The 27,024-nt window shown below is 36.1% G+C and overlaps 1 protein-coding gene across 1 annotated transcript in view; it reads right to left on the bottom strand.

Annotated features, from left to right (window-relative positions):
* Positions 1-726: 726 nt before the first annotated feature.
* The window catches only part of arap2 (ArfGAP with RhoGAP domain, ankyrin repeat and PH domain 2), a 105,337-nt gene continuing 79,039 nt past the window's right edge, over positions 727-27,024 (bottom strand). Inside the window, exons 19-33 of the mRNA XM_084404133.1 lie at positions 25,508-25,571; positions 24,726-24,889; positions 24,371-24,583; positions 22,882-22,987; positions 22,186-22,333; positions 19,374-19,442; positions 16,397-16,471; positions 15,917-16,034; positions 14,926-15,054; positions 13,686-13,822; positions 12,080-12,162; positions 7,609-7,644; positions 7,302-7,365; positions 2,154-2,276; positions 727-1,877 (exon numbers count right to left, since the gene is read on the bottom strand). Of these exons, the coding sequence (XP_084260259.1) occupies positions 1,530-1,877; positions 2,154-2,276; positions 7,302-7,365; positions 7,609-7,644; positions 12,080-12,162; positions 13,686-13,822; positions 14,926-15,054; positions 15,917-16,034; positions 16,397-16,471; positions 19,374-19,442; positions 22,186-22,333; positions 22,882-22,987; positions 24,371-24,583; positions 24,726-24,889; positions 25,508-25,571 (1,877 nt within the window). The 3' untranslated portion in view covers positions 727-1,529. The remainder of the gene's footprint in view (positions 1,878-2,153; positions 2,277-7,301; positions 7,366-7,608; positions 7,645-12,079; positions 12,163-13,685; positions 13,823-14,925; positions 15,055-15,916; positions 16,035-16,396; positions 16,472-19,373; positions 19,443-22,185; positions 22,334-22,881; positions 22,988-24,370; positions 24,584-24,725; positions 24,890-25,507; positions 25,572-27,024) is intronic.

The raw sequence follows: 27,024 nt of genomic DNA, 5'->3' as shown, positions 1-27,024 counted from the left end.
TGGAGGTTTGATAAGTTCTAAACAGATCAATGCAATTGAAGCATCATTGTCTGGAACCTCGACTAGCATGGAAACAGGAATGTGAATGTAGGAAAACAGCAGGGCTATTTTTGTATCCAACTATGAAAGGACACACAATTCTCTTGAGACAAAAAATAAATAAATGAAACAAGCTTGGTAGATCTTGAAGCACGAGTACTGAAATGATCCAAATTGAACTAAATCTAGTTGAACTGAACTGAAATGACTTAAAATTAAATACGTAAAATTAACTCATTTGTTAATGCATTAGGTCCCATGTCCTATCGTTTATTAATCTAGATTAGTGTAGATTTATAAACATACAATTGTTCATTGCTATTTAATGTTTGATGATAATGAATTAAATGGTAAAAATTTGTTAAAATATGTACAAATTAACATTAACCTAGATTCATTAAAGTGCGATAGAACAGAAGTAGTGATAGATCTTTACTTCCGTATTGTGATGCACATCATCGACAAAGAGCAAAATGCATGACAGGGTCTTGGTTCGATCCATCGATTGTTTGGATTTTGAGTTGTGGGAGGTCTGGGCTTACTTTACAAGAGAGAAGACTGTAATATTACCAATATTAGGTAAATAGAAAATAAATATATGCTTTGATGAATCAGTCAAAAGGGTATATTTTCATGCCATGCCGACTTAAACTAATGCTAATAAATTTAACCTTTTTTTTTTTTTTTCAAAAAGCTACCATTCCTCACATCTCAACAAGGTAATACATTTGAATTTGAACTTTGCGAATGTGAAAAAAAAAAAAAAAAAAGAAGTGTTGTATATAGTTTGGATATGGGTAGTATGACTGAAATTTGCCATGTTGTTACTGTCATGTGACCTACCAGTGTCAGATGAGTCACTTCACTGCCATTCATAAATCCTCTCCCGTGGCCTCATGGGATAGTAAAGCGTCCATCGAACGTGCACTTCAGAATCTTGGTGGAAGTAATAGGTCATGCGGGTACTTTTCACCTACGGTTTTTCTAATACTACGTACTGAGACACACTACTCTGTTGGCATTCTGTTTTTTTTTTGCATACTATAAATTAGGGAAGTATTCAATTTTGGATGCAGCGATGGAGGTTTTAGATGATATTGGAGCATCCTTGTCTAGTAGTGTATTTTTCAACCTAAGCTAGAATAAAAACAGATGTGAAAATGAAAAGGGGAAATGCATGTTTCATTGCAAAGCCTAAAGCAATCAAAAAAGTCCAATAATACTGTATTACATTGTTCTGAATTAAAGAAATATGACTTAATGTGACTTATAGAGAGCAGTTGTAGTTGTGCACAAAAGTCTTTACATCCAATGTTTCACCTACCACTTCTCGTCACTCTAAACATTCACTGTACTTACTCTTCCCTGTCCCATTATGTTAAATACTTGATCCAAAGAGTCCAACTTCCTTACTGAGATGTAACTGCTGTTTTATTTTTCTCATGCACAAGGAAAGTGCAATGGACAAGACTCCTGTCTTTCTGTCTCTCTTAATCGTCTTTGTTCAGAGAACGTCCTGTTTTGTTGAGAACAGTACTTAATTCATTAATGAGGTTTTGAGGCAACTGCACACCTCTGCTGGGCAACGAGGGCAACAAGGGCAACGAGGCTTTCCTCTGTGATAGCTGGGTGAGAGCGCTGGTGTCTTGTTGAATTGATGCTCTTCGCTGAGACTGGAGTGTGTCATCAATCACCATTTCATGCCTGGAGACACATGGAGTTCCCTTACAGCTTGTCAATTTATGCCTCGAGTCTGGCTGGTTGCCCTCATCTGTGGTCATTTGGTTTTGTGTATTTGAACCTTCTATACTTGTAGTGAGGACTGACTTTCCTTTAACCTGCAGAAGAGCAGAAAGCACATGGATATTCGTGGTTATATGAGTCAAACGCTGTTTTGTATGCAGGGAATAGACTTGAACAACCATTTTGTGGACAAGACGATATGGATAAGGTTTAACTGTCAACAAAGATGGAGATCAGGTCTGATTACTGCTAACTGTGCTGGCCTTTAGAAATATTCACTGAAGCAAACAATGCATTAAGCAACTTTAAATGAAAAGGTTTGTTAAGCATTTATGACATTTATGTGAGTGTAGAACAGGATTAATGCTGACCTCTCTCTGGTGTTTGGCTGTGCTGGTCTGTGCAGGGCTGTAAGTGGATGTTCTCCCTCTGCTCAGGTTATAAGGTAATGATGCACTCTGCTTTAGGTCTTTAGGCCATAAGTCACCTTCATGCTGCAAGTACATTTACATTTATGCATTTAGCAAATGCTTTCATCCAATACTGAATTCAAGGATTACATTTTATCAGTTTATGCAGGAATTGAACCCAGGATTTTGGCTCAATGCTAGCGCCATGCTCTACAGTTTGAGCTAAAGGGAATAGAAAGAGCAATTTCCAGCCAATGGAAATTTCACATTTCCGGGCTTCTCAGAAGTGGAAGTCATCATAAGTTGGGTAAACTTATATAGTGGTGAATGGGAGTCAACAGCAAATATAATTTTTGTTTTCCAATTTGCTCCACTAGCAAAGAAAAAAAAAAATTCATGATAGTGTTTCCAAGACTTTCCAAAAGAGTAACAAAATATCGAGAGAATGATTACAGCAGTCAGAACAGAGAATGATGAGAAATCTGCCATCACTCCCAGCCGGTGTATTAGAAACACTCACACAGCAGTGTTCATTCATTTTTTGCAATTCACTGCTGAGGTAATATAACACAAAGTGTAGCGTAATAAATAAATATGAATAAAAAAATAAAAAAATAAAAAATTCTATATGAAAAACTTTACTACATTTGCGATGTTGACAACTGTGGAAACAAATCACCACAGTCTGTGAAAAGGGTCCATCAAATATTTTACAGGTGAGCATAACTAGAAGGAAAATAGATTTGCAATCTATTAGTGTCGCAGCTAAAAGTATATAAACTTGTCATAACATCTACACTACTGTACAAAAGATTAGTCATTTTTAGCGCAATTTTCCACCGGACAAAATTGCGATTAACAACTCATGATTTCTGTTCTGTTCTGTCTGTGCGCACCAATCTTGCACTTCTATCTACTCCTCAACCAGACCACCTAGAGACTTCGGGTTTTCGGCATTATGTTAAGGAAGGTCTAATCTCGGGAACGCACAAAAAAAAAATCCAGGAAAAGATTTTGGATTTCCTGGAAATTCCAGAAAAAATTCAGTTTTTTGCAAATTTCTCGGCAACCATAATAGCTATCTAAAGCTTCTAAAATTTACAATAATATTAGAAAAAAAGAATTGATCAAAAATATTTCCTTTATGCTTCAAAAATTCATTAAAACTTTATATGAAGGGAAATAAGAAAAATATTGCCTTTTCACCTATAAAACTATTGTTCCACAGAAATACGTAAGGAAGGTATTCACAAGAGTCATGAGCACAATTAATTCCACTGAATTACGGCAAGAAATCAATGAAGGTATCGATCAAGATTTGGAGAAGGAGCAAGAATATATGAGAAAACGACAAGAGGTTGTTGCAAAATAAATGGAAGAACGTTCAGCAAAGCGACAAAAGATGGCGACATCCACACCAACGGCTTCCTCATCAGGCGTATCTGATTTCTACGATGACTCGTGGCTTTCAGAGGATGTTTTGGCAAATATCTCGAAAGCAGAAGAAGAGTTTACAAAGTCACAAGCCAATAGTCAAGCAGAAAAGAAGGAAGAATCTGAAGAGGACAAAGCAGAAAAGGAAGCTGATACAGAGAAAATCGAGGATATTGAGTGAACACAAGATGTAAAAAATAATGAGCTAATAAAAAATGATGTTCAACTAGTCAAATGATTGTGCCTTTTTTATTATCCATTGCTGATTTGATTTCAGAAAGTTCATTTGAATTTCAAGAGAAAGTTATATTCTCGAGCAACTTATTTTCTCTTTCATTTACTATCTCTTAGTGTTGTGATCCCATGACGTGAGAAAATTGCGCTAAAACACTCACTGAGTTTTTATTACTTGTTTTCTTTTGATTACATTTAATCAGTTGGGATGCATTACAGTGATCAAAAATGACAGTAAAGACATTTATAATGTTATAAAAGATGTCAATTTTAAATAAATGCTGTTCTTTTGAACTTTCTATTTATCCAATAATAATTTTTTAATCACTGTTTCCACAAAAATATATAGCAGCACCACTGTTATATATAATAACTGTTATAATGATAAGAAATGTTTCTTGAGGAGCAAATCAGCATATTAGAATGATTTCTGAAGGATCATGTGACACTGAAGACTGGAGAAATGATGCTGAAAATTCAGCTTTTCCATCACAGGACTAAAATACATTTGATAAAATATTAAGATAGAAAACAGTTACTTTAAGGCCGTGTGTCCACCAAAGCGTTTTTTCACGCGGCTGGCGCGTTTTTTCAATTGTTTTCAATGGGAGCGCCGCGTTTTTAAAACGCCATGAGCGTAGCGAGGCGCTGAGCGCTTTTTACAGGTCGCCGAGAGTTGAAGAATGTTCAACTTTGGGTAAAACGCTGCGCTCATCACTGTCACTTTTTACCCAACCGTCCAATCACAGTGGAGGAGGGGCGGACTAGTACCACACCGACCAACCGCGTCCGCCACATGATTCTGCTTGTACAACGTCAACAGATGACAACAACAAGCATAATAACGGAACAAAATCAAGAGCCAGAGAAAATACATTACATTATATTGACATTTTAATATAGAATCAACACAGAAACAAAATATGTGTGAAATGAGATACTAGTAAGACTTTCGCGGATATTCCGTATCATAACAAGCAAAGTGTCTCGGTCTCAACCGTCTCAACTGAAAAAAACGCTGCGCTGCCAAAACGCTCTCAAGCGCCCACAGCTGAGCGTTTTTAGCAGAGCGCCTAGCGTTTTCAGCTGGCTAAAAACGCTTTGGTGGACACACGGCCTAAATTGCAATAATATTTCACGATTTTTGATTAAATAAAATGCAGCCTTGGTGAACATACAAGACTTATTTCAAAATACCCAGACTTTTTAACGGTAGTATAAGTTGTCAGCTGAGAATTAGTATCACTGCAACAAAAAGCCAATCACAGTGTGCAAGTATGCAAATAGATCATTTAGTATGAAAATATTAGTGACCGAGTGAAAATATTCAGTAAAACAGACTCAACAACGTATGAGGAAAATCATTATAGTACTGCCTACCAAGTTTTATTAATTTGCATGACATTTCTAGGCCTATAAATCCGAATTTTACCTGATATTTCCATATTTTCCATGACAGTGGGAACTTAGGGTAAAAAAAGGTTTCAGACAGAAAACGTATACCTTACTATTAAGCTTTAAGTCTCAGGCAAGACAGAGACAAAAAACTTCCATATATTCTCAAGCAGCTCTAACTAACACTAACTTTCTGACCTTAATGATGTAGGAACACAAATGTTCCGGAACATTCTGGACCTATTCCTGAGCTGAACACTCGCTAAGACAGCTCATACTTTCCACTGTGACTTTATGGCCTTTGAGTTGTTCTTCACGTCTACATCCTCGTTTTAGCAGCAGAAGGTCTCATCTGCCTGTTCCTTTACCTACCCAGCACTGCTCTCCAGTTTCTATGGAAACCATGCCAAGCAGAACGCTGGGTGAAATGGAAGCAGCGAGAGGTTACAAGAGTCTCAGAGCACGGAGTCTCAATTAATCAAAGACTCCACGACCACTTTTAGCACGAGTAATAATGAGACACAACAATATGTACAGTGAATTATGGTACATGCCCTCAAATCCTCGTTTACTCTACCGCCTGGGGGGGAAAAAACTTGAGAAAACCTCTCTGCGCCCCACCTCCCCGGAATAGGAAAAAAAAAAATTAAGAACTGAAGTGCTTTATTTTTCTCCCTCGTATCAGTTCAAAACCACAAAAGCGAGAACAAACCTCAACAATGAAAATAGTGAACCTGTAGGAAGTAGATAAGGATGAGGCATTAGGACTGAAGAGAAGAGCAGGGAAACTCTGAGAGGGTTAGTGGATTGGAGGAGAGATCTAAACAATGGCTAAATCATCTACTCCTCTGCCATCTCTTGCCTTTGGTTTAAGTTATTAATACTGAGTCAGGCCCTCAGCATGTACTAGTGCCCAGCTTGTCTAAAGAAGAGTCTGCTGGAACCAGTGTTATTGTGGCAGTCTGCATGACCTTATTTCAGCTAAAAGACCTTTCCAGATAATGTGATTTATAATCGTGGATAACCTTGAAAACATTCTCTCAATTCTTAAGGCTAGTTTTCTTATAACTTTCTCTGGAAAAAGGAAATGCCGCATTATATATAAAAAAATATATAAATAAAAAAATAAATAAAGTACTTAATATGGAAATATTACACATTACTTTTAAGTGCAAAATAATGTAATGTTTCCGGACACGGTTTCGGTTTTAACTGCATGTTAATTGCAATTCTATGAAAATGTATTAAAGTTTAAATTTATATTAAACACAATTAGCTGAATTTTATAGTGTTCTTTGACCCACTTGTGTACATCTGAATATGTAATTTCATAATTACTTATATTGTTTCTGAAATATGGTTTTACTGCCAAATGTATTGACAGGCATTAATGGAAAACTAAATAAACCTTATTGCAATTTATATTGAAACATGTCTGTATTGTATTCAGATATATTTGTCATCACACATTTGTAAGGATGAAGTTGCAATTTTGTTCATTTAAAAATATATTAACTTTGAATTTAATATTGAATATCACATTACAGTTTAAATTATAATAATATATTCCACATTTGCTTTATAATGTTTCTCATAAAAATAAGTGGACTGTTTAAAGCACCAACAAAAAGATTATTAAAACAAAGACTTAAAATGTACTTTAATATAAAACTTTTAATTTGACATTATTTACAAAGTGCACACAAAGTTCTCTCTAAGTACTTTTATGTTATTAACATTCTCATTTTCACTAGGGTGTGCAGTGATGGCACCAGATGCTAATACCATGTATACCATATTCATGTACCACGGTATTTATGGTACTCCAAGGTGCAATGCAGAAGTCCAAAAAAAGAATAAAAAGGAAAGGTAATATCATGGTACTTTATGAAGGAAGAAATGCCTCACATTGGGTTGGTAAAATGAAGCATTTCCAGATGTGGAATAATAGTACATCTAAAAATTGCATTAGAAAACCTCTTAACATGCCCATTTTTGAACAATGTTAACTGTACATTATCAGCACTTAGAACGAAGAAAGCTCACCTTCACTCTGATAATGGAGGTGACCCAGTCCTGCTGAGAATCATTCCCTTTACAGCAGAAATACCTTTTTCAGGGAGGATGAAAATGCACACAGTCAGAACACTGAAGCACTTAAGTGTCCTATTTGAAATTCAGTCATGCAGTTCTGTACTTCAATTGCTAAACTGTACAAAACCTTAGTACGTTTCAGGCTGGTATATTAAAAAAAAGGGAGGTATTATCCAGTTCCAGCTAAATGTTTTTCTTAAAAACAGTGCTGGAGCGTGTGATTGAATGTGCAATTAGGAACAGAGTTAATTGCACTTACCACTGCTGCTTTTCAGTATAAACAGTAAATCCCCAACTGTTGAAAATTTGTCAGAAAAACGACAAAAAGTATCACATTAGTTTCACAGCATTTCATTCAGGTTCTCCACATCAACTATATTCAGCTTTTTCCCTGATGGTGCCACAGTCTGACCTCTCGAGAACCTCTAAAGTGCTAAGATACCGTTAAATTCAGCTTAACTTTCGCAGCCAGCAGACAAGCATAATAGAAACGATGACCTATTTTGCTTGTGTAAGAGATTTATATCAATGCCACATGCCCTGTTATACTTTACTCTCTTATAGATGTAACGTTTTGGCTGACCTACTTCTCGTTAATTTATTTAATTCATGGTTCATGGTCTAAATGGTTCAAAATCTTTTCTGACCTCACACACAGCATTTAAGATTGTGAAAAAAAAAACCAACAGCTGTTATTTCCACAAAAGTTTCCACACATAATGTGTTTCTTCAACTTCTGCCACTTTGTCCCTGGTGCTTTTTGAATAATAATAAATAAATGAAAAAAACATTTAAACTTTTTTGTTCTTTTTGCTACTTTTCAAATTTATTTTATGTATTGATTTTATTAGTTTACTCATTATAACCCGTTATAAACATACATTTAAAACTAATAATCTCAAGAAAGAATGAGATAACCAAACCATATCAATATTTATTATGTGCAAATGATTTATATAAATTATTACTCCTGTCTTCTGTTTTCACGTAATTTCCACATCAATAAACACTTCTGCTTCTATTAAAGTTTCATCAAAAGTTAGTGTGCCTGTGTACCAATGAGACAACAGTGTCTCTGAAGAGCTCGCTTGAGATACAGAGATTTCTTTTTTTTTTTTACATGTGATATGTGCATATCACATTATTTGGTTTCCAATCAAGCTGTACAGTAATTGTAACATAAGTGTAAAACAAAATATTACCCAATTGTGCGTATAGAGTACAAAAAATTCAATGTATGAACAAAACAAATTAAGATTTCGCTCCCACAACTTAATTTGTGGCCACATGTTCATTTATTTTAGTTAAATCGTGTCAACCTTTGATTAATTAATTCCCTTGGTTTATGTAAATCGGGGCCATGTTGGATTAATTATTCGTTCCCACAAGTTTTTAACTCATGGTCACATTGTTTTGGTTAAATTGCGGCCATGTTGTATTAATTTGTTCCCTCCTTTTAATTTAGCTAAATAGTGGCAACAAATTCTTTACCACGAATTAGGAATTTCTGGGAACGAAATCTGTAATTAATGCCCATGTTAACTTGGGTTTTTTACCCGCATGAGACACTGTGGTAGGAATGTTAATGATGGTTCCTGTGATGCATGTGTGTCCACTGTTGTGTGAAGATGTGTTTTAAGGCTACATTAATACGGATACACTTGAAAACGGCATTTTCGTTTCAAAACTAGAGTTTTCCAAAAGTTGCTCAGGGCTCGTAAAATCACCAGCCCAACATCCCGGGGCTATTGTGTTTTCCAGTCGGGCTGGAGGTTGCTAATACAATGCTAAATCAGATATATGTACAATAACAATTTTAGGAAAAAAAAAAACCACATTACGATGTCTAGAAATCAATTTCAATAGTAACGTTACATTGGGTTTAATTAGTCTTTTAATGAAATCTACTAATATTGTTAGTGCCGAGAATTTTCACGTGAATAAATGCATAGATAATCCGCACTCGTATATATATCTATATATATAGATATATATATATATATATATTTTTTTTTTAATCAAAACCGAATATGTTCATCAGTGGTTACAGTCTATATCAAACAGGGACACGTTTGTGTGCATTTGTTTTGTGATTTCACCGGAACGAATAGAGAGTCTCCACAACGGCGATAGATTGAAGAGCGCGTCCGAGTGAAGACTGTGCGCGAGCCACAAGAGAACACTATCCATATATTGTATCCATGCAACTGATCACAGCGGCAACGAGCGCTCAGCTTGATTTAAAAAAACAACACATTTTAGCGCTAGATCATCTCTAATTTAATAACAAACTAAATGAATGCTCTGCTAGTTAACTGGAGATGTTTTATTTATTTGTATTAGGTACATCATAATGTTTCAAAAAGTGGTGGGGGACAATATCGATCCTGAGAAAAAGTGAAAAAGAAAAAGTGCTGGGTACATGTCCCACCCGTCCTACCCGCAAATCACGCCTATGCACATGATCAATAAAAATTAAAGCTCCACTTTCACATGAATGCTTCACTTTGCGTGCCAGAATGTTTGAATCCATGTGCTAACACACTATCACTGTAAAGCTGCTTTGAAACAAACAAATCGAAGGGCTACCAGCGATTTAGAAATTTTGCAAGCCCTGCCCATCCACACTGAAACGCTTGAAATGCTTAAATCACCTTACTATTATGCATGCGTAAAACGTAATAAAAGCTCACAAGATGATACAGAGAGACCAGACATAATAAAGTTATTACGCTATCCTTCTGGAGTCATTTTATTAGCGAAATATCCCACCACTCACTGTTGTGTCCAGGTCACACTCAAAATCATATGATCTAAATTAAAACACAACTGTCATCACGATTTGCCGCAGGACTGCAATTACGAGTACATTTTCTGTCATCTTTGCAGGAATGTAATATGAAGATTCATGTTGAAAATTTCTGTTTAGCAACACTATGAAAGTACATAGCAGGCACAACAATGCCGGTATAACCATAGAGATCTATGGGTACAATATGCGTCACATGACTAAACATGTCATCGTTTTCAAAAATCTTTTCACAGTCCACACTACAACCCGAAAACAGAGTTTTAAAATGTATCCACTAGTGAGAACATTTTCAAACGGCTTTGAGAAAAAAAAAAAAAAAGTCTCAGTGTGGACGAAAGGCACTTAAAAACAAAGGGCCGTTCACACAGAACACGTTTTATATTCTGCTGTATATATTCTGTTGTAGTTATCTATTCCTGTTATTTCCGTTATTGCATCGATAACGAGACCCTCGCGTTCTGCGCTTTAAACCATTCCTGAGTGCTGTGTCTCTCAGTTTTAGATGCAAAGACAAGTTCTGTGTGAACAGAGTGTGTCCACTTATGCTGCCTTCACGTGCTATGGAAAAGATGATATTTTCCACTTGTGAACTGGTATTTACCAGTGTGTTGTGTTCAAGTGCTTTTGTTGTCGTAATGTAGTACCTGCAAGGTCTGTGTCAGTAGAGTATCTTTTTTATCTTTACAAAAAAAACAAAAAAAACAAAAAAAACCCTTAAGTGTGGTGCTTTCTGATGATTAAAACATAATTAATAATTAAAAAAAAATAAAACATGACATAAAATGATTAAATATGAACCAAGGAAATTGCGGCGAAGTTGAAAATTGAGTGTTAACGCATTATATTACAATTAATGACACAACATTGTATAGGCTACAAAAACTATCCGCTAACAGTATTCACGACTCTTGCGTTGCTCTCCGCCATTTTGAAAAGGTCAAAGGTTATCTCATCTCGGCAACTCGTGCATCAAAATATTCTACGAGTTGCCCAGTTGAAAATACCACATGAGGGGGTGTTCATGTGCATTTTCCATGTCGGCTTTTGGTATTTACCATAATTACCATAGCACGTGAAGGCACCATTAGTATGGACAAGGCCTAAGCGAGTTTATTTTTTAAAAGTCCACAGGAACAAAAGTGCTATAGTTGAAGAAACACCCTCAGGCTTAAAAAAGCTAAATAGTTTGCATACCAATACCTCAATGTAACAAATAACATGCGAGAACAGATTGGAAGTCATTTATGGTAAAATGCTATTGTGAAAAACATGCCGTGGATACAATCACAAGGAAAATTATGAATAAATGATCATTAGCAACAAAGACTTCAGCGAACCCATAAATTACACAACAGCCATAAATTACAAAAATGCAACATTACTGAAATGAAACAAATCCACAGTTAACAATTTTCCCAGTAGGAGAGAGAAAAACACAGTACAGTGTATTTGCTAAATTACGTTTAATGAATTTTGTAATTGTGAGATATAAATCTGCTTTTGGATTGACTGTGATAGTCTTGTTTCTGAGGGGGGCGTTTGGCACTAGACCAAGCTGCTCTGCGTGTTTGGCACAAAAGATAAAGAGTGAACTAGGAGCTCATTTAAACATGAACCTAGAGTTAATGTCAGAACATTTATGAATCGATCTTAATTACACATTTAGGAATATTAATGTCTCCTCTTTCAATGTGGCAGCACTAATTTTGAATAACTTGTTTCGTAAAATAGTTTGTGGGCTCTACGTGGATTAAAATAAGGATTATAAAGAGGGTTTGGAAAAATTGTTACAAAAGACCCCAGTTTGCTAATGAACTTGAGCAAGATGCAATTAGGTAACATTTTTGCTAAATGTAAAAAGAGAATAACTGCTTTTTTTGTGTGGTATAGCACTAGATAAATACTTGAGACCATTTACCTGCTTGTTGGTTTCAACTTCCTTCGTAGCCCTAAGTAACATTTAACTGACTTTAATGAAGTCTCTCTTTCTGGCTTGGTACTCTGTGGAAACAATGGCACATGTTTCAAAATCAACAGTGCTTTAATTTTAAATAATGCTGTATCTACACATATTATGTATGTAATAATGGTGACACTTTATTTTACAGAGTCCTTGTTACATATGTTACATGTACTTACCGTAGTAATTGTAAATTATGCATAATTACATGCAACTAACCCTCAACCCTAACCCTATAGTAAGTACATGTAGTTGCTTAATATTACTCAGTACTTAAATATGTAATTACACAGTAACAATGACACCTTAAAATAAAGTGTAACCTTTGAGGTGTCCTTGTTACAGTGTAATAACACATTTAAGTACTGAGTAATATTAATGAATTAACTACATGTACTTACTATAGGGTTAGGGTTAAAGTGCTACCTAACAATGCTATATATCTGTTCAAAACCTTTCCAAACAGTCACGAGGTACTAAAACTGGTTAACTATATGCAGAAAAGTGGAGTGAAAGAAAAAAACTGCTTTATTTCCCCCAGCTCATTCACTTGAATCAAAAGGGTAAAAACGGCAATTTCCTGTTTACAGCTGTTGGGAGCCCAAGGGCACTGTGTAAACTAGCATGTGCCGACAACGCTGTTGTTGTTGCCTGGAAGGGATGTACTTCGTATGTAATGCACTGCAAAACACGAGCGGCATAGGCGAGCACATCGACGACGGCAAAATGAGATCTAACCGAGGATCCTAACTTGCAAGAAACAGAAAACAAAGGCATCAGAATATCAATTAAATTTCTGCTTCACAGCCAATTCCCACCTTCTTCACTTGATAATTAGCTGAATATTCTGCAGCAGCCAGAAATTACACTAATTAAAGAAAGAACAGCCTTCATTCAGAGTGTCTTCGTCTCTCCGCCTTCCCTCCCGGTCTCACTCACACACACACACACACACACGTCCTCACACTTTACTCAAATATCAGTTATTAACACATATTGCACTCTTTAGGAGACTGTGTCTTAGCTCACGGAGCGTGTGCCCCCGAGGAAGAGCAGATCGGCGTGCGCACGGAGTGAATAAAGCAAGTATGAGGAGATATTACAGAAAGAAAAACCAAACAGACTGCAGTTGTTTACATCACTGTACTCATTTCAGGGGGTATAAGTCCCACATTACTTTAATTCTAAATGAAAATAGCCATTATGGCTCTATTTGTTTCCTTTTTTTCTTCTTCCACGCTTATTACAAGTGGGCCCCTGCGACTGGCCCAAAGCAGGTAATTTCACATCCGCTGTGTTTTTTAATTACTATTTCATCTGTAAATGCATGCTAAGAAAAAAGATTATATAAAATGCCATGCTGGAAAATCTAAATTGGTAAACGGGCAACTGCTGACGGACTGCTGGCGAAGAGCAATACTCCGTAGAGGTTGATCCTGATGAACAGTGGGGATGGAGATATTAAAATATTACCATGAGTAGAGATACTTAAAGACCCTACAAACAATTTGATTTGTTAAAAGAAAGAGACTGGGAATTAAAAGTGAAAATGTAAGACACATACTTTTATGTCCTTGTATAACAGCAGTTTTTTGTCTTGTAGAACCAGGTATCGGTCCTGAAACTTATTCCCCAATAGCAGTTTGGAGGAACCATCTTTGAATTTGAGTTGCTCTCCTTTAATGAAATCTTTCAGTTTATCTGTCACAAACACAGAACAACACACAGAAAACATATTGAGTCATACTATAAACTCTTTATGAGACACAGAACATACAAACTGTAGGTATACTGTTGCATTGCACCAGTGCGGCCCCTACTGTGCCAAGTGTCATGAGTTTTTAAAATGTCTAAAGTTGAAATCTCCACTGAAACACATTTCCCAGCTTAACACATTTGCGAGTCTAGCAATTACACATCCTGGCAAATGAATAAACCTTTGCATAACAGCACTGCTTAATATATATTAATATCTTTAGTGAGGCATGCAGAGAAGCTATTACTCAGCGCAGGTACAAAATTATGATTTCGTCCGTTACTGATGGTTTCAATAGGAAACCGAAAAAAAAGCGTAAATGCACTCTCTGCTTTGCTTTTCTGCAAGTAAGCCATTCATCATCAAGAGTGAAAAATTGATCAGGAAATTGGTACTGAGACTGTAAAAAGTTATGAAATTAGGCCAATATCAGAAAACTTTATACCTGGTAGTAACTAAGACTGGGTGATTTATCAAATATTCACAATGATTTTGATGGCCAGTTAATCCATTTTAATGTCATCACTGGAAAATGTACACGGGAGTCTCCATGTGGGATGTTTCATTATTAAAATAAACATAAGACCGATGTCTCCAGTTTTAATAGCGTTGCTTATTTAAACGTCACTAGCGAAAAAGGCTTTAATGTTGTCTATTCTGATTAATGTCCAGGAATCAGTCCTAAAATGTTAATTCAGCGTTTTGTTTTGGTCCTCATCTGAAAACGTTCATTTTAGTATTTTACTAAAAATATGTGAACTGTACTGTTTTATTGATGCATAAACATGCAAAGTATTGAATACACAATATCATTCTTCCTTGTGTTCATTTAGAGAATAAAATATGTATATACTGAGATATGCTGAATATTGTCATGGCTGGACAAATATGACATATAATAAAATCAAGCATAACCAGAAGCTGATCTTTGAATGTGGCTCCATTGAAACAATGACTGTAAATGTAATAGATCCATATAGTTGTTTCATTTGTTAATCATAGTTTGGAGCGATCTGCTAGGGTGCATTAGGAAATTCAATGTTGGTACCTGAGTTGGAATCTGTCATTTTAGAACCAGAATATTTCTTAATGAGCAGGAAGGCTGAGCTGGGATCCTCCAGAGAGCTCCACTCCAATACCTGCTCCAGAATCCTCTCTTTGTAGTGCAAGGGCCGCTCTGAGCACAGAGAGAAATGATAGGTAGGATAAGTGAATGCAAATCTCCATCTGACTTGTTTCATAATTGACTGCGACTGCGAGGCCAGAAACATACGCTACGCAAAATGTGAACAAACGCTTCTAGCTGCGCAAGCTCGATTTCACACATCATTGTGCTCCAAAAAAAGTGTCAGGGCACAATTCATATAAGTATGTACAATAAAATGCATGTTGAAATGCAGTGGACGGGCATTTGTGTACATGTGTAGAGTATGTTTCTGGCCAAAAAGGTTTAAAATCTCTCTAGAATCTCAAAAATGTATCTGTAGGACTGTATATATTTACATCACTTCACTTGAAAATACAAAAATAACACATACAGATAACGTGGAGAGAGAAAAAAAAGAATCCTCCTCATGATCACCACCCTCTAACAAACTGTTTTTGCTTTGGGTTTGTCCTCCACACAAGCATAATTATATAGTGCAAATTTGTAATTATCGCCAGCCAATCTGACTATGATTACAAAACACACTCAAGTGCAAAATAGATCCATTATCAAGTTGTAATTTGTAAAAAGGAAAACACAATGTTCGTTATTGGCAAAAATCATTCTTACACCACCTGTCTCCCCCTCCCACCAATGCCATCACAATCTGTTAATAGTTTCTCATAATAACCACCATGAAATAATAATAGTACTAATCATGCTCATTCACTTTTCGCATTCGCATTTTAATGTGTGCTTAGGCTTTAGGAGGAACATCGTCAAATGCTCTAATAATATGCTAAAAAAGAATTCATTCATAAAAGTTAAATTTACGTTTTGATTTCAATTGTTTCTAGTGTATTCGTAAGATTTAACAGCATTGTAACCTTACCCATCTCTCCATTCTCAATGACCTCAAAAGTGGTCCAGAGATCTTGAGCTTTGACCTCCTTCCCCTTCATCTCTAGAGTGCAGACGGCAAGCTCATCTGACCTCATACTGGGAGACACCTTATAGAGACAGACATCAGTATCAATCTGTTGTCAGTGTTTTTTAATGTTCAAGACTTCATTTCCTTGTTCAAAAGGGTTTATCTACTTTTGCCGGAGGAAAATTGAAAGGAAAATAGGAAAAAAGATATCAAAGAAGTGTCAAGAGGGAAAAAAACCACTCGGAAACAACCTCTATTAACTGAGGTTTATCTTGAATACTGATAAAACACAATTACTCTCACAATTAAATCAAACATGCCTTTGATTAACTGCAGTTTGATTTAGTCTGTGGCAGAATACCCTCTAGGTTCAGACACACAGACAGCCAGACAGTCACACACACACACACATACCACAGAGAGCGAGAGGGGGAAACAAACCTTGATTAAACAGCACTTCTCTGGCTCCTTTTTTTCCAAGTAGACTTCAAATATCAGGTCACCAGCAGGAGAGAACTGAAAACACAGGTACACACAGAGAGACAAAACACAGAAGACTTAAGATTTAAATACATACTTAAAGGGATAGTTCACCCAAAAATGAAAATTAGCCCATGAATTACTCAGTCAAGCTTTATAATGGCAGTGAATTGCAGTTTCTCTTTTGAAGTCCATAATAGTGCATCTATCCATCACGAAAGTGCTCCACACGGCTCCGGGGGGTTAATAAAGGCCTTCTGAAGCAAAGCGATGAGTTTGTGTGAGAAAAATATCCATATTTAACACGTTACAAAGCTTCCCGCCAAACGCAGTCTACTTGCGCCCAAACTTGTGACGTCGGAAGTAGCGTAGTGCATCATGGCGTAGCGTAAATATCAGCAGCACGTTGCATTACTCTCATAAGTCGCACTTTAGACTTGCGTGCAATCCATATATTAGTTTGGCCAAAAACATTTTTTACACAAACTCATCGCTTCACTTCAGAAAGCCTTTATTAACCCCACGGAGCCGTGTGGAGTTCGTATATGATGGATAGATGCACTTTTTTGGACTTCAAAACAGAAACAGCCATTCACAGCCATTATAAGGCTTGGAAGAGCCAGGGCATTTTTAATATAACTCATTGTATTCGTCTGAAAGAATGTCATATACACCTACAGTAGGATGGCTTCAGAGTGAGTAAATTATGGGAAAATTTTCATTTTTCTGTGAACTATCCCTTTAATTCATATAAATGTACAGAAAGAAAGAAAGAAAGAAAGAAAGAAAGAAAGAAAGAAAGAAAGAAAGAAAGAAAGAAAGAAAGAAAGAAAGAACACAGCTTTTCTAAGTATACAGCAGTCTTTATGGATATAACACAAAAGCAATCAACAGCCCATTCAGTTCAGACCAGCGTCTGTGTGTGTCTGACTAAATGACACACAGCTGGAGTCCCACACATCATTTAGCCGCATTACACAACAAAAGCTGGCAAACATCTTAGCTCATGTAAACCAGAGATTAAAGCTTCCTTTCTAAACTGCTTTGGCAAAATGTATTTAAATGTAGCGTAAATGACACATATGCTACTGTAACATTCTATAAGAACAGTGTAGAAACACTCTTATTCAGATATTCTGTTTCATACAGCAAAACATGGTTATTTTTGCACCCAAGGTATAGTACCAGTCAAATGTTTGGACACAACTAGCCGAATACATGTTTCTGGAGAAAATACAGAATCAGAACCTTGAATATACAGTATAATAAAAACCTTGGCCTATAATAAAAAATATATTATAAATGTAAATACTAGAGAAAACATCTTAGCCAATATGAAGGGATAATGTGTATTAAATGTGTATTAGAATAATGTGTTGGACAGTGGGTGGCCACTGAGTCAAAAAGGTTGAGAACCACTGATCTAAAGGCTTTTGCTAAAATGCTTGAAGACTTTTTCATACATTAATGGGACAATAACATGACATTCAAGCTCTATTAAATTTGTGGGAAATACATTACAAAATCTATTTAAAACAAAAATATGGTTTAATTTGTTAACATTAGTTAATGTATTAACTAACATGAACTAACAATGAGCAACACATTTGTTACTGTTTTTGTTCAACTTTGTTAAAGGTGCTGTATGTAGGATCCAGCGGCCTCTAGCGGTGATGTTTCAGATTGCAACAACAGCGCTCGTGCTCGTGAAAAGCAATAAAGTTACAACTGTAGTCTTTCACATCAGATAACGTTAGCAAATGGTCGGCGTTAGCTGGCGAACTAATGATGTCTAACTTGAGCCAACTAAAGCACAAAATCACAATATATTTTACATGCTTTGAAGTATTAGCTTACCTGTCCAAAAGGATGAAAGCCAACTCAGGGGTTGTTTTTATACCTAAAACAAAGCGGAGGTCTCTCCATAATTCAAACGCTCTGCCAATGTTGATCCGTGTTTTCGTCCTGAGTCGATCCGATTGATTTTTTGGGAGTTTGTGTTGGAGTCTGTGTTGTGCTGGAGGCAGGTCGTTTTTTGGTGTTATCAGACTCCATGTCGTTAGCTGCAGTGCCGTCGCAATAGACTGTATATATAAAACGGAGAGGCTCGGGAGCGCGCATGCACGTCACATCCGGTGGATTTCGCAGAAAATCCGACCCGGAGACTTCACATAAAAATAGGAATACTGGCCTTCAGAGGTAATAGCAAAACGCGAAAAGTGGATCATTGTAATGTGTGATTACAACCCATTCACAGACGGGCAATAAAAAAAGGATTCATTTTATAAAAAAAGTTACATACAGCACCTTTAATATAGTTGAAAAAAATATAGTCGTTCATTGGTCATGTTACTTAGTGCATTAGCTAATGTTACAGTAACAATTAAAACTGTTGATTTTAATAATGGATTAGTAAATGTTAAAATTAACATGAACTAAGATTCATAAATGCTGTAGAAGTGCAGTTCATATTAACTAATGTAGTTAACTAATGTTAACTAATGAAACCTTATTGTAAAGTGTTACCGAATTTCTAAATGCTTCAAGAATTTTGCATGGGTCAGTTCAAACGCTGTCCTTGCCCCAACTTGAACATATACACAGAAACTTTTTAAACTTGGACAGCAGCGAACAAAGGAAGATTAATTTGTTTTCAGCTTATCTGAACAAATTGTTCCTTGTGGTGCCAGAAAGGTATAAAGCAGGAGAGGGAAAGGTTAGGTAGAACAAAGAGCTTGCCGTTTGCTCTAATTTGCTCAAAACAATACCAATACAGGTCAAAGTGATTATGTGACCTGTGAAAACGTACACACGCATATATGCAAACACAAACAGGTTAAAAGCTAAACACACACATTTATGGACTGTAACATCATGCTCTATAAAAATCTCTCACACAAGCACCTATTTGACAGAGAGGTTAAAAGGGGTGACTTACTGTGGTATCCTTCCACCTGGTGATAAAGCTGTTTTCTTTCTCCATTTGCCTAACCTGCTCTTCATTGACCTGTTTTAATGGACCCACACAGATAAAAAGAGATTAAAGCCCCAGTGCACAGTAAACAGACCTGCTCTCATCCCCAACAGCAAAGTCAGGGCATTTCAACTACTCAAAATGCATCCCATAAGATGACTTGTTTAAAATGGCACATCAGAAAACTTTGAAAACGTTGAAGTAGACATTTTTACATTTAGATTACCTTTGCCATCATCTAATGCTCACTTAAAGCTATATTTCAAAACACTACTAACACTGTTAAATGTCATCTCAAAGCAAATGTTTTATTTAATTACTGTTCAAAAGTTTGGGGTCAGTAAGATGTTTTTATGTTTTTGAAAGAAGTCTTGGTAACACTTTACTTAAAGCTTTACTTTATGTATAATGCATTATAGAAGTATTTTTTAATGCATTAATTATGGCTTGTATGCACCTTATTATGGATTGAATGGTCTCATGTAATCACAGTTATAATACATTATAATAAACCACTAGAGCGTATAATGCATTAAGGAATCTGTGAATATTATAATGCATTTTAACTTTGGTTAATTATTTATGAAAATATAATGCATTATAACATACAGTATGAATACCTTTATAATGCATTCAACAAAAAGGCTTTAAGTAAAGCATTAACAAAGTCTCTTATTCTGCATCAAGGCTGCATTTATTTGATCAGAAATCAAGTAAAAATAGTCATATTTTGAAATATGATTACAAAAGAACAACTGTTTTCTATGTGAATATATATTAAAGGTCCTGTTCTTCGTGATCCCAAACTTTAGTTAGTGTGTGATGTTGCTGTTAGAGCATAAATAATACCTGTAAAATTATAAAGCTCAAAGTTAAATGCCAAGCGAGATATTTTATTTAACAGAAGTCCCCTTTCAAAGCCTACAGCGAACGGCCGGTTTGGACTACATCCCTCTACTTCCTGCTATAATGATGTCACTAGAACAGTTTTTGACTAACCTCCGCCCACAGGAATACACACAAAAAGGGGGCGTGGTCTTGTTGCGCTCCCACGGAGAAGAGGAACAGTTGCGTTCGTAGAGTGTGTTTGTCGCCATGTCGTCGAGACGCTGTTATTTTCATATAATAACACTGAGCGCATGCATCTCCACGTTATGGTAAGAGGCGTGACCTTTCCGGGCAAAGTGCGCTAAGCTGCTGTCGAATCACAACACAGGAACCGCTGGCACAATCAGAACTCGTTACGTATTTCTGAAGGAGGGACTTCATAGAACAAGGAAGTCATCAGCCCGTTTTTAGGACAGTGAAAACAGCGGCATACAGATAAGTAAATTGTGTGAAAAATACACGCGAAACATGAACACATGTTATATTGCACACTGTAAACACAATCAAAGCTTCAAAAACACAGGAAAAACGGGACCTTTAAAATGTAATATACTCCTGTAATGGCAAAGCTGAATTTTCCGCATCATTACTCCCAGTCTTCAGTGTCACATGATCCTTCAGAAATCATTCTAATATGCTGATTTGCTGCTCAAGAAACAATTCTTATTATCAATGTTGAGAACATTAGTGGTGCTTAATAGTTGTGGAAACCATGATACATTTTTTCTGAATTATTTTATGAATAGAACGGTTAAGAGAACAGAACTGATTTGAAATAGATGATTTAAAGAAAGACTTTACTGCCACTTTTGATACATTTAACTCATTTAAATCCGTATTCATTTCTAAAAAAAACTTTTTTTAAACGGTAGTGTATGAAAACAAAATAATATAGCATTTTAACATTATTTATTTAGGTGGAAATACACATAATTGATCAGAACATTAAGACTGTGGAGAAAAAGGTTATATTTTATTAAAGGATTGATAAAATTGAGATACTTACTTTGCAGAATGACAAAAAAAAAACTGAGAAGATGGCTCATTTGTAACAAAAACAAAACACGTTAATGTGTATAGTAAACTTAATTTTCACCTGCATGTCATGTAATTCTACATGTTACTTCAGTGGAATTGCCATATTTTTCTCTAGATTATGGCTATTTGTCACAATAAACTTCACGTTTCACACGCTCTCCTTCTTTCCTTCTCTCTAAAAGTACAAGTGCGTGTATGTGTGAAGCCAGGGGAACTATGAAAGTATGAGCGTGCTGAGAGGGGAATTAGCACAGCGCAGCACTGTAAATCCCATTACAGAGGCAAGCGTCCAAGTGCAACACGAACACCGTCCCCTTCTTCACACACTTATACCAGTGCTGCGCATTTCGTGGTGTTGAATGGAAATGCTTTTCACTGTTCATAGCACCATGGATTTTGTCATATACTCTGTAATGGGTAAACAGCCACAGCTTGCCAGTATGATATCGCCCTCTTCAAATGAGAGGTTTGACACAGAGAGGCCTGTTGTTCATCAGTCACGTATTTTCATGAGCAATAATTACAACTGACAAGATACTATTTCTTGCATCTGGATCAGATTCTTCTGTAAGAGACTACTAATGAAGCAGAACCATAACAACTAAATCAACTCTCACGTGTACTAACAAAAGGGTTATAACAGTATAAATAATTAATTAACACCACACACCTGTGAAATCATAAGAACTGCGCTGTGAAAATGTATTTTGGCTCTCATACCGTGAATATGATGCTATGAATATGAGGGAAGTGAACATTGGAGCAGTCTCACATTTAGCAGGCCCTCGGGAATCAATAGACAGATATCAACTAGGTCTGAATCCTGAGAGAGGACACATGTTTAACTCACAGAGAAGAGCTGGGTGTAATTGTTGATGAGGTCCTCCACCACGCCGGTCTCCTGAGCCGTGTGTCCCTCCGTTTGAAACAGGCACGAGGAGAAAACACATGCCAGCCTCTGCGTGCTCATCTGGTTGATGTGCGAGCAGCTCTGAATCCTGTGCAGACGTAATATATGTGCATACATATTTGAATACTGGTGGAAAAAAGACCTACATAAATCATAGATGAGTAAACACACACCGTCCATACAAGTAAATTCATATATATACACTTCTGAATTCACTGAATGAGCCCTCTTTTGTTGGCATGATGTTATTGTTTGCACAACTTTAAGGTAGTTTTATTAAAGCTATGACAGGACGTGAGTAGATTTAAATGAAAGCATATATAAGCAACAAAAACAAAGCAGGCAGGTGCAAATGCTGTGTAGACCTGAAGACAACAAAACATTATTGTACATAATGGGGGAAATGTTAGGCTACACTCCAAATATGCCAAAAGGGCCAATTAAGCCTTCTTCAAACAATTACAGTCATTACAGGAATATTTCCCAGTGAATCATTCCCAGTGAGGGTTTGGAGTGGCCATGTTTACTGTGAGCTATTTAACCAGACTTCAAACATCAACAAGCTACCAAATGGAAATGTTACTGGCTTGAGAGGTGCTATTGCAGACTGTTGTTGTTGAGAAGAGAAGAAAATACCTATACAAATGCTGCAGCAGGGCACCAAGAGTTGACCTGTTGACCTTGGGTAAACTCTGAATGTAGGATGAATATTTCTGCACTCTGACCTTCTCGTCCTGTTCATCTGCATTCATGGACAACAAACAATCTTTAAAGGGTTAGTTCACCCAAAAAATTTCAATTTTGTCATCATTTACTCAACCTTGTATCGTTCAATATCCGTAAGACTTTCGTTCATTTTCAGAACACAAATGAAGATATTGTCCCTCCTTAGAGATCCAATGCAACTACCACTTCCAAGCCCCAGAACAGTCATAAAGATATCATTAAAGTAATCCATGTGACTCCAGTGGTTCAACCTCAATTTTATGAAGCAACGCAAGTGCTTCGTTAGTACAAAAAAACATAATTTACCACTTTATTTATGAAAATATTAATCTGCAAAGGAAGTTTTATTTGCGCAAACCACCACTCGCGTTTCATAAAATTGAGGTTAAATCACTGGATTACTTCTATGTCTTTTCTACCTTTCTGGGGTTTGGAAATGGTAATTGCATTGGATATCTATGTAGGGACAGAAAACTCTGGGATTTCATTAAAAATATCTTCATTTGTGTTCTGAAGATGAACGAAAGTCTTACGGATGTGGAACGACATGATGATTAGTGACAGAACCCTTTAAACCTCTAACCCTTTGATGTAGAAATATACTGTGTATCCACACAAAGTTTTGTTTGCATTTTACACAAATGGCAAGATAGAACCTGAAAAATGCTGAAAAACTATTAGACAATTCCCTTAAAGGTGCATTCAGTAGTTTGGTGCTGTTTGAAGAATTACTAGTTTAAGAATAAATTGTTTTTGTGATCAATCATCTGAATGTTGTACACTCACATGAGATGAAGACTACACTCAAGGGAATTTTCTATAGTTATAATTGTTTTAATTATGTATGATGCGGGTCACCACCTCTATGTATTTTTTGTTTGTTTGTTTAAATGACGGAGAATCCTCATGTTCATTGGCTGCCGCCTCTGTAGATACGCAAGCAGCGTAGTGTTTTTAAGTGATGCAAAGAGAGAAATTACACAATGGTGCACTTTACCAGCAGATACAATGGGAGAATCACTATATATACGCCTGACAAAGACAAAAAAACAAGTGTAAACATTGGTGCGACATACACAAGGTGAAAAGATTTGATGATGAAGAAAATACAAAGTAGTGATTCCTAAGTTCCTTCTTTTTTTTATTGGACAGGTAAGGGAACTAATTATTGTGTAGGCCGCGTTCTGAAACTCACTAGTATCAGTGTATTTTACATGAAACTCTCATTGTGGTATCGGTACTTACAGTAAAGTACATGAAGAATAGCGAAGTTAATGCTAAAGAACTACTCAATCCACATTCCATAACAGCCAACTGGATTTTAGAGTAGTTTTATCTATAATTAAACACAAATTAATGCTCATTCACAGGAACAGATTAAGTGGTTGGCAGCACTTACCAAGGGCAGAGATCCAAAAAGGGTATAGCTCTTTAGCCAATAAAGCATCTTCACTGTGAGACAGGAAGCTCTTGAGTGTGTCTGTGACATCCTCTAGCCGGTGGTCTTGAGCCCGTAGCTTAACAACCCGAGCATCCTTGGTAAAGCCCTCCAGGAGCTGGGCCACACGTCCCGGGTCACCGTTCTTCTGGTAGATTCCCTCATAACACAAACCTGAGGGGAATGGTCAAAGGTAAGAGCTTTGCGAGACAACATTATAGAGTCTTTACAGTATAACATTTCTTATGAATTCTTTTTCATAAATTAGACAATGAAATACAAATGATTGGATTTCATAGGAATATAAACGACTTACCATATTGGGTGACAAAAGCAACGCAGCTATCCACGATGATAGGAACATCATTTTTATTCATTTGCTGGTTGCCGAGACCCATACCGTCAGTCCTAGCTGCCAACTGAATGGAAGAGTACCACAGTGCAAAGTCCTGCTTGGTTATGCCATGTATGTACACAGTTCTGTATTTAAAAAAGAAAAACACATTTAACATTTTTTTATTTAATTCAAAAGACATTCACTGTACTATATATATAAGTTTGGGGACAGTAAGATTTTTAAAATGTTTTTGAAAAGTCTCTTATGCTGCATCAAGGCTGCATTTATTTATAAACATATAGTTAAAAACAGTAATAATTTAAAATAGCTGTTTTCTATTTGAATATTTTTTTTAATTTAATTTATTCATGTGATGCAAAGCTGGATTTTCAGCAGCCATTACTCCAGTCTTCAGTGTCACATGATCATCTTTCAGAAATCATTCTAATATTATTTGGTGCTCATCATCGATGTTGAAAACAGTTGAGCTGCTTAATATCTTGTGGAAACCGTGACATATTTTATTTCAAGATTCTTTAATGAATAGAAAGTTCAAAAGAACAGCATTAATTTGAAATAGAAATGTGTGTAACATTATAAATATAATTACAGTCAATCTATTTAGATCAGTTTAATATCTAAATTTATTTATAAAAAAAAAAAGAATAATCTTAATAGTGTGTAGTACGTTTACTAAAACCTCATAATGCAACATAAAAGACTGATTGCTGATATTGAGTAAGGTGTCCAGTTCACTGTACCTTCCACGCTCAACCATGAGTAAGACCTGAATCTTCTCGTCACCCTCCATTTGAGTTGACACAGCTGAGGAAAAAAAATACAGGAAAACCTTTACTGAGGTTGTCCATAACACTATAACCTTGGCATAAAGATAAAAGCACTTAGATAAACTAAAATGAAAAGCATTAAGAGAAACATGAAGTGAAACAAATGATGAGAGCTTTAGTGTTTTGTAAACTTTCCAGCTGGAGTAAGTGAAGCAGAAAGCTGAGTGCTGCTGGTCATTAATTTCTACAGCCGTACATGAGAAAACTGCCTTACCGAACCCATCAGACATGCACAGCTGCACATACACATTCAGAGTCACTGATTCTTTAACTAATCTTTCTCACATCTGTCATTTTTCCACCCTCCCTCTTGTCTCTCTCTTTCCCTCAAGTATCAGACCAATATTTCAAATCGTATTCACTGACCAAAGCCGTCTTTCAATCTTTGTATAAAGTTTCATTAATTAATCGAATTTATAAACTCAATCACGTGTGCATTAATTCTGAGATTAATCCATTTCAGAGTAATAAAAACAAAACAGGTCAAGTGAGAACAAAATTGCTCAATTATTTTGCAACTCCATATCAAACAAAATCTACCAAAACATATAACTTAAGCGCTAGAAACAAGCACTTTAATTGTTGCACTTTAGCTATTATCAAGGTTGGCAAATTGTGTTTAATAATGTTATTGAAAATTGTAAAAAAAAAAAAAAAAAAAAGGAAAAAGAGTGCTATTGGACACACAAGCTTTATTAAAAGCCATTACTGAAAAGAGGCAAACATTCACTATCACAGTTTGATCAAAACAAACAGCACTCACTTCATCCTTTTAACCTCCCTTAAACATTAACGGCCTTAACTTTTTTTAAGGAATGAAAAAACTGAATTAAACTAACAGCGTTGTTGTGTTGCGGCTATCATTGAGATTCCAATAACATCTCTCTTCACTCTCTTTTTCTTGTTTACACATATATAGAAATCATTTACAAAGGAGGAATGACTTTAGATTAAAGGTAGCGAGCAAGCTTCCTTTCCATTTAATGAGGGTTTAGATGATGTTGACAGATGAAAGGGAAGTCAATTTTCAAAGTAATTATGCTTAAAGTTCCCAAAGGACAGTGTGCCCCTAAAGTCTTAGACCACAAGTGAAAACTCTTGATTAGAACCGCACAACAAATGTTGAACTAAAAGATGGGTATGACTTTCAGAATGTCTTAGTATTTGTTTTCTCTCTCTTTTGGTTTAATGTCAGCAACATTTGAGCTGCATGAACTCAACATGTTTGTTTAAAAAAGGTCCCCAGCATGATCTGAGATGATTCAAAGAGCATCTTGAGCTTCAATCTGATCGTCTGTATAAAGAGTTTGGTTTGGTGAGTGGTGAAATAGAAATGTGCAGAATCTGAAAATGAGTTAAATGAGTTTCATCCCAGATTTGTAATATGGTCTCACACTTTTGGACCCCACTTTTGCTATCTTCAAGAACAA

The sequence above is a fragment of the Rutilus rutilus genome, assembly GCF_951802725.1.
Source record: "Rutilus rutilus genome assembly, chromosome: 3".
Lineage (NCBI taxonomy): Eukaryota > Metazoa > Chordata > Actinopteri > Cypriniformes > Leuciscidae > Rutilus > Rutilus rutilus.
This window is presented reverse-complemented; position numbering and strand designations above follow the sequence as displayed.